This window comes from Acomys minous (assembly GCF_964271855.1).
Source record: "Acomys minous genome assembly, chromosome: 2".
Taxonomy (NCBI): Eukaryota; Metazoa; Chordata; class Mammalia; order Rodentia; family Muridae; genus Acomys; species Acomys minous.
Window position 1 is genome coordinate 98,530,199 of NC_140484.1, and position 15,020 is coordinate 98,545,218.

The 15,020-nt window shown below is 36.9% G+C and overlaps 1 protein-coding gene across 1 annotated transcript in view; it reads right to left on the reverse strand.

Moving 5' to 3' along the window:
* The window catches only part of LOC311592786 (uncharacterized protein), a 386,211-nt gene that overhangs the window by 187,676 nt on the left and 183,515 nt on the right, over window positions 1-15,020 (reverse strand). The window contains exons 45-47 of the mRNA XM_084773587.1: window positions 13,185-13,232; window positions 7,493-7,525; window positions 7,038-7,131 (exon numbers count right to left, since the gene is read on the reverse strand). Of these exons, the coding sequence (XP_084629713.1) occupies window positions 7,038-7,131; window positions 7,493-7,502 (104 nt within the window). The 5' untranslated portion in view covers window positions 7,503-7,525; window positions 13,185-13,232. The remainder of the gene's footprint in view (window positions 1-7,037; window positions 7,132-7,492; window positions 7,526-13,184; window positions 13,233-15,020) is intronic.

Consider the following 15,020-nt stretch of genomic DNA (forward strand, 5'->3'; position numbering starts at 1 on the left):
TCCATCCTGATGCTGGTGGTCTTAGGTTGAATATGAAAACAGACTGAGCAAACCATAAAATCAAACTACTAAAATTCACCTCTTTACTATCTGTGCACCAACTATTGATTTTTTTCCTGCATTGTTTGAGTTTCTGACTGATTTCATTAAAAGACGTAATATAACAAGGAAGTTCAAGATCAATAATTCATTTCTTCCCCAGGTTATTTCAGGCCATGGTGTTTCAACACAGCAATGGTTCCTGTAAGTAAGAAAGAAGTTGTTACAAGCAGTTGCATATTCCTGTGCCAGAATGGACCATTGTAGTTTCTGGAAGACTGTGGAACAAATTTTGAAGTCTCAGAAAAACAATTTTTTTCTTAAACATATAATTTAATAAATAGCATAGGGAATGCTGAGTTTAAGCACGAGCTAGGACTGTATGCAGAGAAAAGGTGACAGAAACAAATAAAGGTAGAAATGCCAGGCGTTTTTGCATTGGAACCCCACATGACGAGTCTATACTTTGCAACAAAAGTAATTTCTAGGTACATGTCACACTAATGATAATTTACTTAAATAGTAATTACATTAATTGAGATCCATCAGGTAAACTACGTACCTATTAATTTTAGTTAATTTATTTTTAAGTGTTAGATTGTTTGTCTGTTTCTTTTGACACAAGGTCTCCTCTATGTAGCCCTTGATGTCTGAGAACTCCTTATGTAGACCAGGCTGTTCTAGAACTTGCTCATATCCACCTGCCTCTGCCTCTTGAATGGTGAAAATAAAGCTATGTGCTAACATGCCTGCCCTCAAAATAAAATTTTAAAGTAAAATAAACTAGGTGTGCTGGCATAGGCCTGTAATCTTAACACTGAGTCAGGAAGCTTCCATGTTCAAGATCAGCTTGAGCTATAGAAAGATGCCTTACCATAAAACTTAATTTTATGTTGTGTGAATTACACCTCAATACATTGTTTTTGGTGGAAACTAGATGCCATTAATATATACCCGTGTTACATGTAATGATAGGGACTGTAGTTTGTTGAGATGTCACTGCTCACTGGAGGTTTTGCAGGACTGGTTCTATTGTTAACTGGAGCACTGCAAGACAAGTATGGATAGAAGAAGCAAAGATATGCAAAGTTTCAAATATTGGTCATAAACTGTCTTAAGTCTAAATTTCTAGAGTGAGCTTTTGGAACTCAGTCATAAATGTCCAGGAAGGGGGGCTTTGTGGCCTAGCTGTGTGAGTTTAGCCAGGCTCAGGTCATACAAATAGACTTGTTGATACATTTTTTCTTTTATATATATATATATATATATATATATATATATATATATATATATATATATTGATTAAGCATTTTATTATTTTTTACATATATGTTTATATTATTACACTTATATACAATAAAGTACTTATACCAAGAAGAACATTGACACAATCAAGAATTATATAAATATTATATTATTAGTGTTTTGGATTTTGTATTTGACAACCATGAAGAAAATAGCTTTCTTATCTTGGTGTGTCTTAAATTTTGAAGGTAAAGCAGTATTGTCATTATCAACTTAAAACATCTATCTAGACCTAACTATCTCGGTTAGAAACTTCACTGAGTTATGAGAACTCAGTGAGGTAATGCCTCTCTGTCAGCAAGAAGATGAGAATCTTGAGTAAGTGCAGGCAATGGAGGCCTGGCTTGTGAAGTTTCACAAGTTAGCAAAGGTCCTATAAAGCTATTTGTGTGAAGAATCAGTTTGATTAATAAAAGATCAGAAACACTAAAGTAAAATCTTTGCTTGAACCTGTAGTGCTTAGTGACCCCTGTAGAATTTGATGAAAGAAGGTAAGGACAGGTGAGGCCAGACTGGTTTCAGGATAGACAAAGCTACACAGAAGAACCTTGTCTTGTAAGAAACTACATTTCTGGGACAATGAATACTGGACAGATGAGGCTGAACAATCAGCTGTGATTAAGAAGAGCCAAGGATTAATAAGATGAAGTCTTCTAGAAAGTGTTATCTGAGCTTAGCACACAGAAGCTTTGTTGTAGAGTTAGCCACACGTGTATGTCATGCTGGCAACCAAACATGGAAATACACATGTCACTCTCAGGGTTCTCAATTTGAAAGCATGAAGATGTCATAGAGAGCAACTGAGATTTGTCACTATAACCCTGTCATTTGCAGAACATTGCCATGTATGTGTTGTATATTCTACTTTAAAAATAGCATAGGCTAAAGGCAGAGGATGACTGAAACCTCAACTTAAAAATGTCACCATAAGAACTACATGTAAAAATTCCTGTGGGGCATTACCTTAACTAGAGACTGATGCAGAATACACATTCCATTAGTGTGTGGCTGTGCCTGTGCTTTTACATTATCTAAGAAATGTGGCTGTGTACTTCATAGGGAGGAAACCTGTAAGCAGAAGTCTCCCAGGGCACCTGTATCAGCTTCTAAAACCATGGAATATTAATTAATATTGAATATTGTTCAAAACAGATCATGTGGATCAATTGCCAATACTTCACTTTTATCTAATGAAGAAAATACTCAACATCATCATTATAAATTTCTTGCTATATCATGTCTTCAAGTTTATATGTATATACATATAAATATATATGTATATATAAATATATTCATATTTAGTAAATAATTATGGGGATGGGGATTTAAAATGAAGCAGATACAGTAAATAAAAATGTGTGTATTGACATCTACTGTGTTCTATTCATCCATCACTCTATGGTTCTCCTCCAAAACCCATCCTCTGTGTGGAATTCATGCAAGATTGATTCTGAATTTTATTTTTAATTTAATTTTAATTTTGTTCATTTATTCAGATTACAATTCAATTGTTATCCCATCATTTGTATCCTCCCATTCCTCCTTCTCTCCTGCTCTCACCCTATTCCCATCCCTTAGGTCTATGACAGAGGGAGAACTCCTCCCCCACTATATGTTCATAAGCTATCAAGTCTCATCTTGGTAGCCTACTTATTCTTTCTTTGGGTGCCATGAGACCTCCCCACCAAAGAAGGTGGTCAAATATGGAGCACCAGAGTTCATGACAAAGTCAGTTACCACTCTCCACATAACTGTGGAAATTGCCCTGTCCATTGGGTAGATAAGAATAGGCATTAGATGGTTACTATTGTATTGTCCCTGGTTAGTACAAAAGTTTGAGCAGAACCGCCTCGGCCCCAATCCACCCCTAATGACGTTTTTCTTATAGGTTTCTAGACCCTCTGGGTCCTTCTATTTCCCCATATCCTATGTTTCTCTTACTTAGTCTTGGTAAGATGTCCTCAAATCTATCCCAATCTCCTAGTAAGTGAAGACTTTTGTGGGACAAGCCTTTTGGGCTAGTGCCCAATTATAAGTGAGTATATACCACGAGAGTCTTTCTGCTTCTGGGTTAACTCACCCATTATGATAATTTCTAGTCCCATCTAGTCCACAAAATTTGGGATTTCTTTGTTTTTAACAGCTGAGTAGTGTTCCATAGTGTAAATGTAGCACAGTTTCTTTATACATTCTTCAACTGAGGGACAATTAGGCTGTATGGTACTGGCACAGCAATAGACTGGTTGATCAATGGAATCGAATTGAATATCCAGAAATGAATCCACACACATATGGTCACTTGATTTTTGAAAAAGACCAAATCTAGTCAATGGAAAAAGGATAGCATATTCAACAAATGGTGCTGGCCTAACTGGATGTCTACATGTAGAAAAATGCAATTGGACCCATGTTTGTCACCATGCACAAACTCAAGTCCAAGTGGATTAAAGACCTAAACATAAAAGCAGAGAATCTATATCGGTTAGAAGAAAAAGTGGGGAGGAGCCTGGAACACATTGACACAGGAGATAATTTCCTGAGCAGAACACCAACAGCCCAGTCCTTAAGGTCAACAATTAATAAATGGGACATCAAGAGACTGAGAAGCTTCTGTAAGGCAGGAGACACTGTGAACAGAACAAAGTGACAGCCTACAGACTGGGAAAAGATCTTCATGCTACATCTGACAAAGATCTAATATCCAAAATATATAAAGAACTCAAGAAATTAAACAACACCAAACTGAATAACCCAATTGAGAAATAGAGCTCAGAACTAAACAGAGAATTCTCAACAGAGGAAAATTGAATGCCTGAGAAACGCTTAAAGAAATGTTCAACATCCTTAGGCATCATGGAAATGCAAATCAAAACAACTCTGAGATTCTATCTTGCACCCATCAGAATGGCTAAGATCAAAAATTCAAGTGACACCACATGCTGGTGAGGATGTGGAGAAAGAGGAACACTCCTTCATTGCTGGTGAGAATGCAAACTAGAACAGCCACTTTGGAAATCTATCTGGCGCTATCTCAGATATTCGGAATAGGGCTTCCTCAAGACCCAAGTATTCCACTCCTTGGAATATACCCAGAACATGCTCCAGCACACAACAAGAACATTTACTCAACCATTTTCATAGCAGTCTTATTCATAGTAGCCAGAATATGGAAACAGTCTAAGTGTCCCTCAGTAGAGGAATGGATAAAGAAACTATGGTGCATTTACACTATGCAATACTACTCAGCTATTAAAAACAAGGACTTCCAAAATTTGTGGACAAATAGATTGAACTAGAAATGAACATAATGAGTAAGTTAAACCAGAATCAGAAAGCCTCACATGGTATATGTTCACTTGTATCTGGACACTAGCCTAAGGGGCATGTCCCATGAAAGTTTTCACTTACCAGGAAAGTGCAACAGAGGAGAAGACATCCTATTGGGACTCTAGGTGAGAGAAGCATGAGAGAATGGGGAAATAGAAGGATCCAGAGGGTCCTAGAAACCTACAAGAAGAACATTATGACAGGCAGATCTAGGCCCAGGGGTCTTGCTCAAACTATGGCACCAGCCAAGGACAATACGTGCAATAGACTTCGAACCCCTACTCAGACATAGCCAATGGACAGGACATTCTCCACAATTGAGTAGAGAGTGGGTCTGACTTTCACATGAACTCTAATGCCCCATATTTGATGATGTCTCCTGGATGAGGATGCCTGGTGGCACTCAGAGGAATGATAGCAGGCTAGCAAGAAGAGACTTGACACCCTATGGGCATATGCAGGGGGAGAAGGTGCCTCTCATTCACAGCTATAGGGAAGGGGAGTTTGGGGAAAATGAGAGTGAGGGAGGAATGGGAGGGAACAAGGGATGGGATAACAATTGAGACTTAATTTGAATAAATAAATAATATATATTAAAAAAATGAAACCACAAATTCTTCTTTTGAGGTGGCTGAGAGAAATGTTACAGACCACACTGTAAACTGTAGACCTACCTGTAATTAATAGATTCTAAGATAGGGAGAATAACGTTTTCCCTGGAACAAGTCCTTAAGAAGCTATGAAGTCTCACAAATAATCTGCCTGAAGCACACATATACATAAGCAACATCTAAGGGACTTAGTAGTTGGTAGCTAAATATTTATGATTGTAATATATAAGAATAGGTGATGAATTTGGCAGCTTCTGGAACTCACAAAGAAGAAGCTGCAGGTAAAAAGATGTGAGCATGGAAATAGACTAAATGCATTTCCTATATGTGAAATTTTCAAAAATATTTCAAAGCTTGCTAATATGTATTAGCAAACAAGCACACACACATGCATATATACATATACATATATGTACAAAAATACATATATGGACAATTATCAACAAATACATAATTGGAATGTATTTAAGGGCCATTCCATAAGTAGGAAGCCATGTATGATACAACTAAGATGGCCATGAGTCTACGACTAGAGAAGTCCTATGCTTTGGGTTAAACTTAAATAGCAACCGTGTGTGTGTGTGTGTGTGTGTGTGTGTGTGTGTGTGTGTGTGTGTGTTGTAATATTTATGTGTGTGCATATATAGGCCTTCCCATATATATATATATATATATATATATATATATATATATATATATATGCATAAATACAAGTTGCTTATGTAGAATTGCCTTACAGTAGATAAGGCCCTTTTGAGATAGACATATTATGATTTTAAAGAAAAACTTTAGAGTCAAATGTGGATTACTTTTTATGTAGCAATGACCCGTGATGTTGTACACACTCTACCAATATCACATGCTATTGCCAAGATCATCAGTTATTCTTCACAATTTGAAAATGCCATGAATTTATGACACTGAAAATGGAGTAATTGAGCTGGTTTTCAGCTACAAGCTTCACTACTTTGAGTGAGTATCAGTGGTGTTGGAAGTTACACTGCACACTACTAGAATAAAAAAAATCATCAGTGTCACCCAGACAAACCCTGAAAGCTACAGTATTTGCCTCCATGTAAGATACACTGTTGCAATGAAGACAACAATATTATGGGAGTAATGAACAAATTCATATTGGATTTAAAGGCCATTCCATAAGCTGGAACACATCTATGAGATGAGTATAACAATCTGAGACTAGATAGTTACTATGCTTAAGGTTAAACTTACTACTGTTATACTTCTAAAGGAAAAAATAAAGAAAATGATCTGTTTTTTTCTTTCAGGATTTTATCCTGAGCTTAATAAAAGACAAGACAGTACAGGTCTGTGGAAATGTTAGGACTGAATAAAATATCTATGCATAAATCCTACAAATTTATTTAGTTATATACAAATCACAAACTCAGTTACATTGGGAAGAAGAAATGCTACTCACTAAACGTCTTATTGACATAGCTATAAATCCTCTTATTTCATGAATATATTATGAATTTTTTGTCTATGTGCTAGCAGTTCATAGGTAAGGGCATAGAGACCAAGCTATTATAAAATAGCCTATATTCATTAAACATGTCCCGTGAAATATCAATGCTATAACATAAGTCCATTAATATCTTTGTGTTAGATACTTGATGAATAGGGGACTGGTAAAACTATAAATTATGTTATCACTAATGATCATATTTTATGTTTCTTTCACCTTTTTAGACTATCAACTTACCCGTTATTGAAAAATGTTTGCATCATACTCACAATTGAGGGCCTTTTTCTCCTTTCTCAACCTTCCTCAATGTTGACAACCAAATTCTCCATTCTTTGCAACGACTCTCTAGTGTAACTTTCTTTCCTTAAAGAAAATCAAATACAAGCCATGAGTTGCATAATTGAGTCTTTCCACTCCACACTGTCTGTGCATAAATGCATTCTATATAGTTCATAGTTATAGTGTGACTACTTGAAAACTTTCATGCCTCTGCTAAACCCATTCTAAAAGGAAACAGCCTAAGATGGCTAAGGACACAGTTAAGGCTTTGGTACCGCAGCATGAGAATGAGCATCTCTAGGAATGCTCTGTCATCCTAACAGTTTGATACTAGTTAAGTGGGATTCACTCATGCTCTAAATTTTAAGAGAAAAAATGCTGTCAATATTGTGTACTATTTTAGTTTTTTTTTCCACTTTTTTTGCAGTAAATCAATCACACAAACCTGACCCCATGTTCTTTCCTTGCCATGAATCACCTAGGGATAGAAAACAAAAGGACAATGATTACAACACAGGCTCTACAATCTGATGATACTATAAACCTTCTAACCCTTGAGCGTCAATTTCCCAAGCATAATTCTCCATTGTTTCTACAGGGAAGACATGCACATGCCCATAACTAAAGTTCACAGCTTCATGACAACATTTTCTCCATTTTTCTCTTTTCATTTTTAGTGGAGGTCGGGACTAACTGAATATTCCAAATCTAATAGCCTTTGTGTGTGTGTTGTGGGTCTTTTTCTGAAGGTGACTTCAGATATGATTGACATATATCCAGGGCCACATCAAAGTCCTCATAAAAACCTTGGTGAAAGTTGTTAGATTCAACTTTGAACAAAATCTACCAATCTCTGACTAATCCACATAATCCTTTTCTCTGTCTATTGTTTCAGAAAGCCTCTGTCCAGTGTCTTCATGGAGTATGTTTTCTGCCTTCTGTCAATGTAAGCTTCCTCAAAACTCTGCCATATAGTGTTGAAACCCAGGAATGTCAAAGGGAATCTGCTGTTGGCCTTAATTCTCCACTCAGAACTCCCCTATTCACATTCCCTTGCTAATGCTATGGGCCTGACTGAGACTGGCAGTGCCATATGTCTCTCAGGATGTCACTTTCAATCTCTTTCTCCTGTTTTACTACACTCTGTTTTATTCAGTTTCAATCTGGCCTTCAAATAAGAGGGCTTTTTCTTTCAACCAGAATATTCATGCAATACCTCCAGAACAGTTGGGGCAAGATAATATGTGATGCTTAACTCAGAAACACCACATTTTGGTATTCTGGGATCACAAGTCTCACCTTAAGGCTTGTTCAGTCAGTGACTCTTTGAGATCTCCAGGAGACTTTGGGTATCTTTACTACTGGAGCACAATGAGTTTTGAGATACCCTTCCCACCTTCCAGGTATGTTTTGGCAATCTTATATTAGGTGGTTGCTCTAAGTCACTAGATGTTGACTTCTGCATTTGTCTTCATTCTGCACCTAACATGTACTCCAAATTGTACACCCTGAACCTGTCTACAGGTTATTTTGCCAACATATAAGTAAACAAAAACCCTGACCAGACGCGTATAGGCCTCTTGGTCCTATCCTGGCCTCAATAAGTACATTGGTCACTGGTGATTGGCGATCCAAAGTCAGAACTTTTATTTTAATGTCTAAACTAATATAGGTAATTTCATAAGATGGAATAGAGAATGGTCTTGGGCCCCTGCCTCCATCAAAATCAAGCCTATCTTTCATGTTCTTATCCCTGCCACTACACACACGAATGCTACTATGCCCAGAGTTTAACTCTAAAAAAACTCATGGTTTCCTTCTCCCAAATAGCTCCCATTGTCCATAAGCATTGAGGTATCACTCAGACAGGTACCCTACCTGGATACCGTATCAAAAAGCCAAAATAGTGGCTACAGAAGCTTTGGTAAAGAAACTGTCAGATGGAAATGGGGCAGCCACTAATAATTCTCTATCCCTACCAACCATCCAGCATCATAGATGGTAACCAGGTTCCCTCAGCTACATTATGTTAAATGATATACACATGACTTAAATTATCATATGATAAAAACACCAAAGGAACTAAAGAAGACTCTGTTCACAAGTGGTTGTCAGGACCTACACCCTGCGCAAATATGTACTCCATGGCAAGTTTTGTTTTCATGTGCATCCCCTAACCACAGTAGCAAAGGCTATCTATGACTAAGGATTTTGCATGCTTTTCAATCAGTCCCTCGAGACAGGGCTCCATTGCCAAGCCACTATGGTAGAGGATGTTCTCAGTCATGGATGGATTGTGTGGCTTTACATGTCCATGACGGAGCATATGGGCCAGAGGAATATATGGTGAGACCTGGAGGAGAGGAAGGATGGGGCTTTAGCTCAGATGTAAACTAAATTAATTAATTAAAAAATAAATGCAATCTTATCAGTTACCTTATAATTGATCAAATCATTTAATGTATTTGGACAAATATTTATACTCATGCTAATAACTAATGAAATTAATGACATGACTAAGCTTTATTTAACCTCCTGTACATATTTCTAAAGTTAAATAGAAAGTAAGTAACTAGAAAAAATGTTTGTCTATTTAGGTCTATTTTCCTTAAACATGTGGTCCTCAAACACTTCAGAGATCTGGAGAATGTTGCATTTAACATGTTTAATAATAAGTGCTTTTGTGATAAACATGCTAGCTCCTGAAAGTAGTCCTAAACTTCTCCAATAAAGATGATGGGCACAGATGAACCTCTACCTGAAACTTGCTTTAAATGTGACAAAGTTGGCTGCTGTAAACCGTCTTCTGCCTGGACTGCTGACAGCATGTTTTCCAAACTGTGAACAGGCAGGACTGAGAAGCTGACTGTGCTACTTTGATAAAACAAATGTATGACAACCCTCCAAGTTCCTGATTCACAGAAACTTCTATTAGATTTTCTGGGACTGGTAGCCAAAGATGGGTGCCCCAGCAAAAGGGAAAAAGTTTCATTAACTGTCCAGGTAGTCACTAAGCGTCTGCCATTTTTATAGACTCAGAAACTGCTTGGTTTGCATTTTATGCTTACTCAGGTGAAATTTGTACTTGTCAGGTCTCTAATGTGTATGAAGACTAGACTGGTGAAAGACTGATCAGTTTACCTAAAGTTTCAGAAGCCTTCAGTCTTCTTCATGTGTAAAAATCACTCTGCTACAGATACTACCAGGTTTCAAAGGAACTTTTTACTATTCCTTTACCTAAAAGTAACTCATTATACTCTTTTCAAAAATCAAACACCTGTGACATGGTAAATACTTGGGTAGGGAAAGTATGTAAAGTTTATGTAAGGATTAAAGATACATAAGCTTAAGTTATGAGGACCTACGAATTTATTTTAGGATATAAGAAGTTGTTTTATAGTTGATAGATGCAAGGAAAAGCATAAAGTAAGTAAATGAAGTGCTTTCAGGTATATAAAAAGAATGACACAAGCTTCAGATTTCTTCATGTGCTACACTACTGTTGCATTAAGACTGCAAATTTCAGAGCTTTCGCATTAACCAGTAGAGTTACGACAAACTAGTACTCTAACTTTTGTAAAACCCTCCACTCTATGATCCACTATCATAGTCACAATTTCAAGATTTCAAATTTATTTGGGTTGGCTTTTAATTATAGACTTAAAAGTGTTGTCTTATTGTGCTAAATTTATATACACCCAATGTCAATCTTCTCTACAGAAGGAACAAGCCACTCTTCCACAGTCTGCTCAAATACTAGAAATCATGATCAAATGAACTTTTTGATCCTCCTCCTCCACAGAAACAGATCTTCACTGAGATCACTTCAAAGAGGGTTTATCCTTTTAACCCAAAAATAACTTCTCAAACTTCTTCTCTATTATGTGTGTTTCAATACAGACTGCAAACAATGGTAATGCTAACTTGTATAAACCTTGTCTCTTTTGTAAACATAGAAAGATATGTGTAAGCTTCAGAGAATCCACTTGGATCCACCTCTCAGACTTCAAATGGTCTTCAAATGGACACCAGTGAAGTACCCTTGTGAATCAAAAACCTATCTTGACCTCCCATTTTAGAGAATGGAATTTGTCCTCCTGGTTTTGGGACTCCCCTACTCCAACACTACCAAGATGTTGGGCCTAAAAGTATCACATGTACATGTAAAAAAATTCCTCCTAACTTTGTGGAATATATATATTCCATTATTCTGCCAAGTCCAGGTGTTTCCTGCGTCCAGGGCAGGTCCAAAGGAGTTACGCACAGGTGGTACAGCCTAAACTTGAAGACTGCTTCAGCTAGGCCAATGCTTTCCTATCCACAGATTGTACCAGAAATCTGTACAGAACCAAACAGCCATCTCTCCCAGTACTTTGCCAGCATCCCAATATACTCAGGGCCTCCAAAGATGCCTTTAACCTCAGGTAGCAGGAAACAGTCTAAGGAACACAACGCACTCATTCCCATCTTACCACCACTTCCTAGTCCCTCATTTTAAATTAAACAAAAATGAAGGAGTGTTACTAGTGGAGGGAATCCTGCTGGCCTGTCCTCAGGCACCTAACAATGTCTTACATAATCGCCTGCTGCCTCCAGATTCTGCCATGTGTGGCTGCTAGATAAAAGATAAAAGCACTTCTGTGACCCTAGCTCTCTCTGTTCTCTGTTTCTTTGTCTCTTTGTTCCTTCTGTTCTAATTCTCTCTCTCTCTCTCTCTCTCTCTCTCTCTCTCTCTCTCTCTCTCTCTCTCTCTCTCTCTCTCTCTCTCTCTCTCTCCCATGGTGTATTCCTTTACTCCCCTCTGCCTCATTTTTCTCATCCTTCATGCCACACCTATGGCCTCTTTCCATTCAGCAAGACCTCTTAAACCCCCAATAAATCTCCCTGTACCAGATACAAACAAAAATAAAAAAACAAAATAAAATGCTTTAAAAAAGACAAGGAAAATGAGATTACCAAACTCTCCGTGCATTGTTTTTATGGTTTAAATTTATATTGGTACAAAAATATATCACATCAAAACTGTAACAAGAGAGAAATTATACAATGCCAATCACAAGAGAATTTCTAATTTATGGAAAATTGGTAGACTTAAAATAATGGAATATTACTTAGCTATTAAAAACAAGGAAATCCCAAAATTTGTGGACAAATGGATGGAACAAGAAATGATCATACTGAGTGAGTTAACCCAGAAGCAGAAAGACTTCCATGGTATATATTCACTTATAATTGGACACTACCCCAAAAGGCATGTCCCATGAAAGTCTTCACTTGCCAGGAGATTGGGATAGATATGAGGACATCCCACTGTGACTCTAGGTAAGACAAATATGGGAGATGGGAAAGTAAAAGGACCCAAAAGGTTCTACAAACCTATCATGATGTGTGGTGGATCAGGGTCCATTGAGTCTGCTCAAACTATTGCACTAACCAATGACAATACAAGTAGTAAACATCAACCTCCTACTCTGATCAAGCCAGTGGTCAGGACATTCTCCACAGTTATGTGGAGACTGGGGACTGACTCTCACATGAACTCTGGTGCAACTATGTAAACCAGGCCAGGAAACCCTCCACCTAATATATAGGGAAAATGAATTACTCTTCATGTCTCACATGGGAGAGGGAAAGATTTTTACCCAGGGGAGGATTGTAGACTCTGCACTCATACCATAAGTAACTAAGCAACAGAGAAACAAATACCAGTTACTCTGTTTTCAATGATCCCCAGGTTGACAAATAAGGAATGTGTGAACAGGGAAACTTAGTACCTAGCCACACAATTGGTATGAGGCCTACATAATAATTCAGTTATCATGACCTTTAAAGTGGCTTTTAATAGTTCCTTTTATCAAAAATTAATTCAGTGGTTCATACCATAACCACTCACATTCCCAGGTTAAGGATGGCTGAGAGATATAAAACCCACAACCTTGGTTAATTATTCAGAATAATCAAACAGTGTGTAGAACTTTGTTAGATAATCCTATAAAATGACTCAACAGAAATCTCTTTTCTAAATTTTCAATCATGGCTGAATTTAAGAGACTTATTATACAAACCTTCCAGGTGCTGTCTCTATATTCAGGAGTTTAATGTTTATAAAGAACAAATTACAGTTACTATCTATGTACCTAAGGCACATTATGGTCCAACCAGTTGAACAATTGCATTTCATCTTACTAAAAAAATATACACTATTATTAGACTAACATTATAAAACTTCTTCCAAATTAGTAATAGTAGAGAGACAATGCATGATTATTAACTTATACTTGTCATTGAAAACTGTGACCAAACCAATGCCCTAGCATCTTGTTATCCACAATGATATAAATCAACAGTTTTGCTAGCACTTATAACAAATCATTTACAGTTATTTTAGATGATATTCTTAGATGTTCTCTTTCTCTAATGAGAAAACTGCCTGATTTATTATCTTATTTATTCTGTCAGAAAAATTACAATATTACTAAGAGTTTCACTTTTATATGTTACAATTACTATCCAGTTCTGATAATATGCTTGTGTGATACGCACTATAACCAAATGTTTGTCTGTTGTCATGGGCATTTGCCATCTCCTGAGTTTTACCATGGCCTTGAATGGATTCTCCTGTAACACTCTATAATTCTGCTTCTTTTGTATTGCCCCCTTTTTGAGCAAAAAAAATGTAACACTTCTTTCCTTTTCTGCACTGCTTCTCTTGGTGTCCGTACTTCTCTATTATCCCTCCATTAAACTCAAAAACTCATAATTCCCAATCCTTTTTCAGATGTTCTCAATTCATCATCCCTTCATATTATGCCATAAAAAGTTCTTTCTCTGAGATCTATAAGTGATGGAATACATCCGTTCTGAAATATGTTTTCTTGACTTGTCGCTACAATTTATCTCTTAATCATTTATCCTGATCACGAATTCCTGTCACACACAACATTTTCCACAAGAGGAAAACTTGAAGGGAATCATTTTAACATATCTCATGCAATAACTGCACTGTTATATAGAATAAATGTGACTGGAAAAATTTTGTGATTCCAAAGACAGCTCAGATAAAGCAATATAACCACTTAAACACACTAATCACTAATTAGAGATTACAAATCAGAGAGAAAAGAAACTTCCCTAAGAGGAAAATTTTAGTAAAAAATGTATTTATAGGACTCTTGATTTCTGTGCCACCAAAGGATTGAGTGAAAAGATAAGGAGAAGAAAAAATATATATTTCACTATGTACTGACCTGTCAGTAGAAGTTGGATTAGTAAGTGGAAGCCCTGAGATTCTTAATGGTAGAATGATGGTAACAAAGTAGATACCAATGTTCCAATACATTGTTATCAGAAAGCCATGGATATAAGGTAAAACAGGGCCAGCAAATGTTACATTTCTAAACTGTCAGAGATTTTCATGCTGAAATTTAAGAACTTCCCTTGACATAGCTATTTTTGCCAAGGAAGTGTAAGGAAACCAATTTCTCTTTGTTTCAGTTTCCAGAGTATGAAGTGAACCATTCTTTGTCTAGACACCTGGAGTCAAACACTGAGTTATGAGTGACATGTGAAGGCAGAGTCAGCACAGGGAGAGGGGGAGAGAGAATTCAAGCCAAGAAAATGAAATCAAAATTGTATCCTTGGAGATCTCCATTAGGGGTACTCTTTCAAGTAACTATCATTCCCCTGTGTAATTTTAGCAAAAACAGGGAAAGTGAAATAAGAAATATATGGAAAAAAGTGATTTACCTGGAGCTACACGTCAATTGACGACAGTTAATATAGCCAATGGTGCTTTGGTAATGAGCATGTATGTGCTAATTGGGGCTTTAGCATGGCTTTCCTACAGAAAGCCATTTTTATCTGGTCCCTTCTAATTCTGACTCTGCACAGCCAAGGGCAGCACGATATTCCCTCTTTGCATTCTACTTGTGTCAATTCTGCCATGTGCTACCATTATAGCCTTGATTTATACT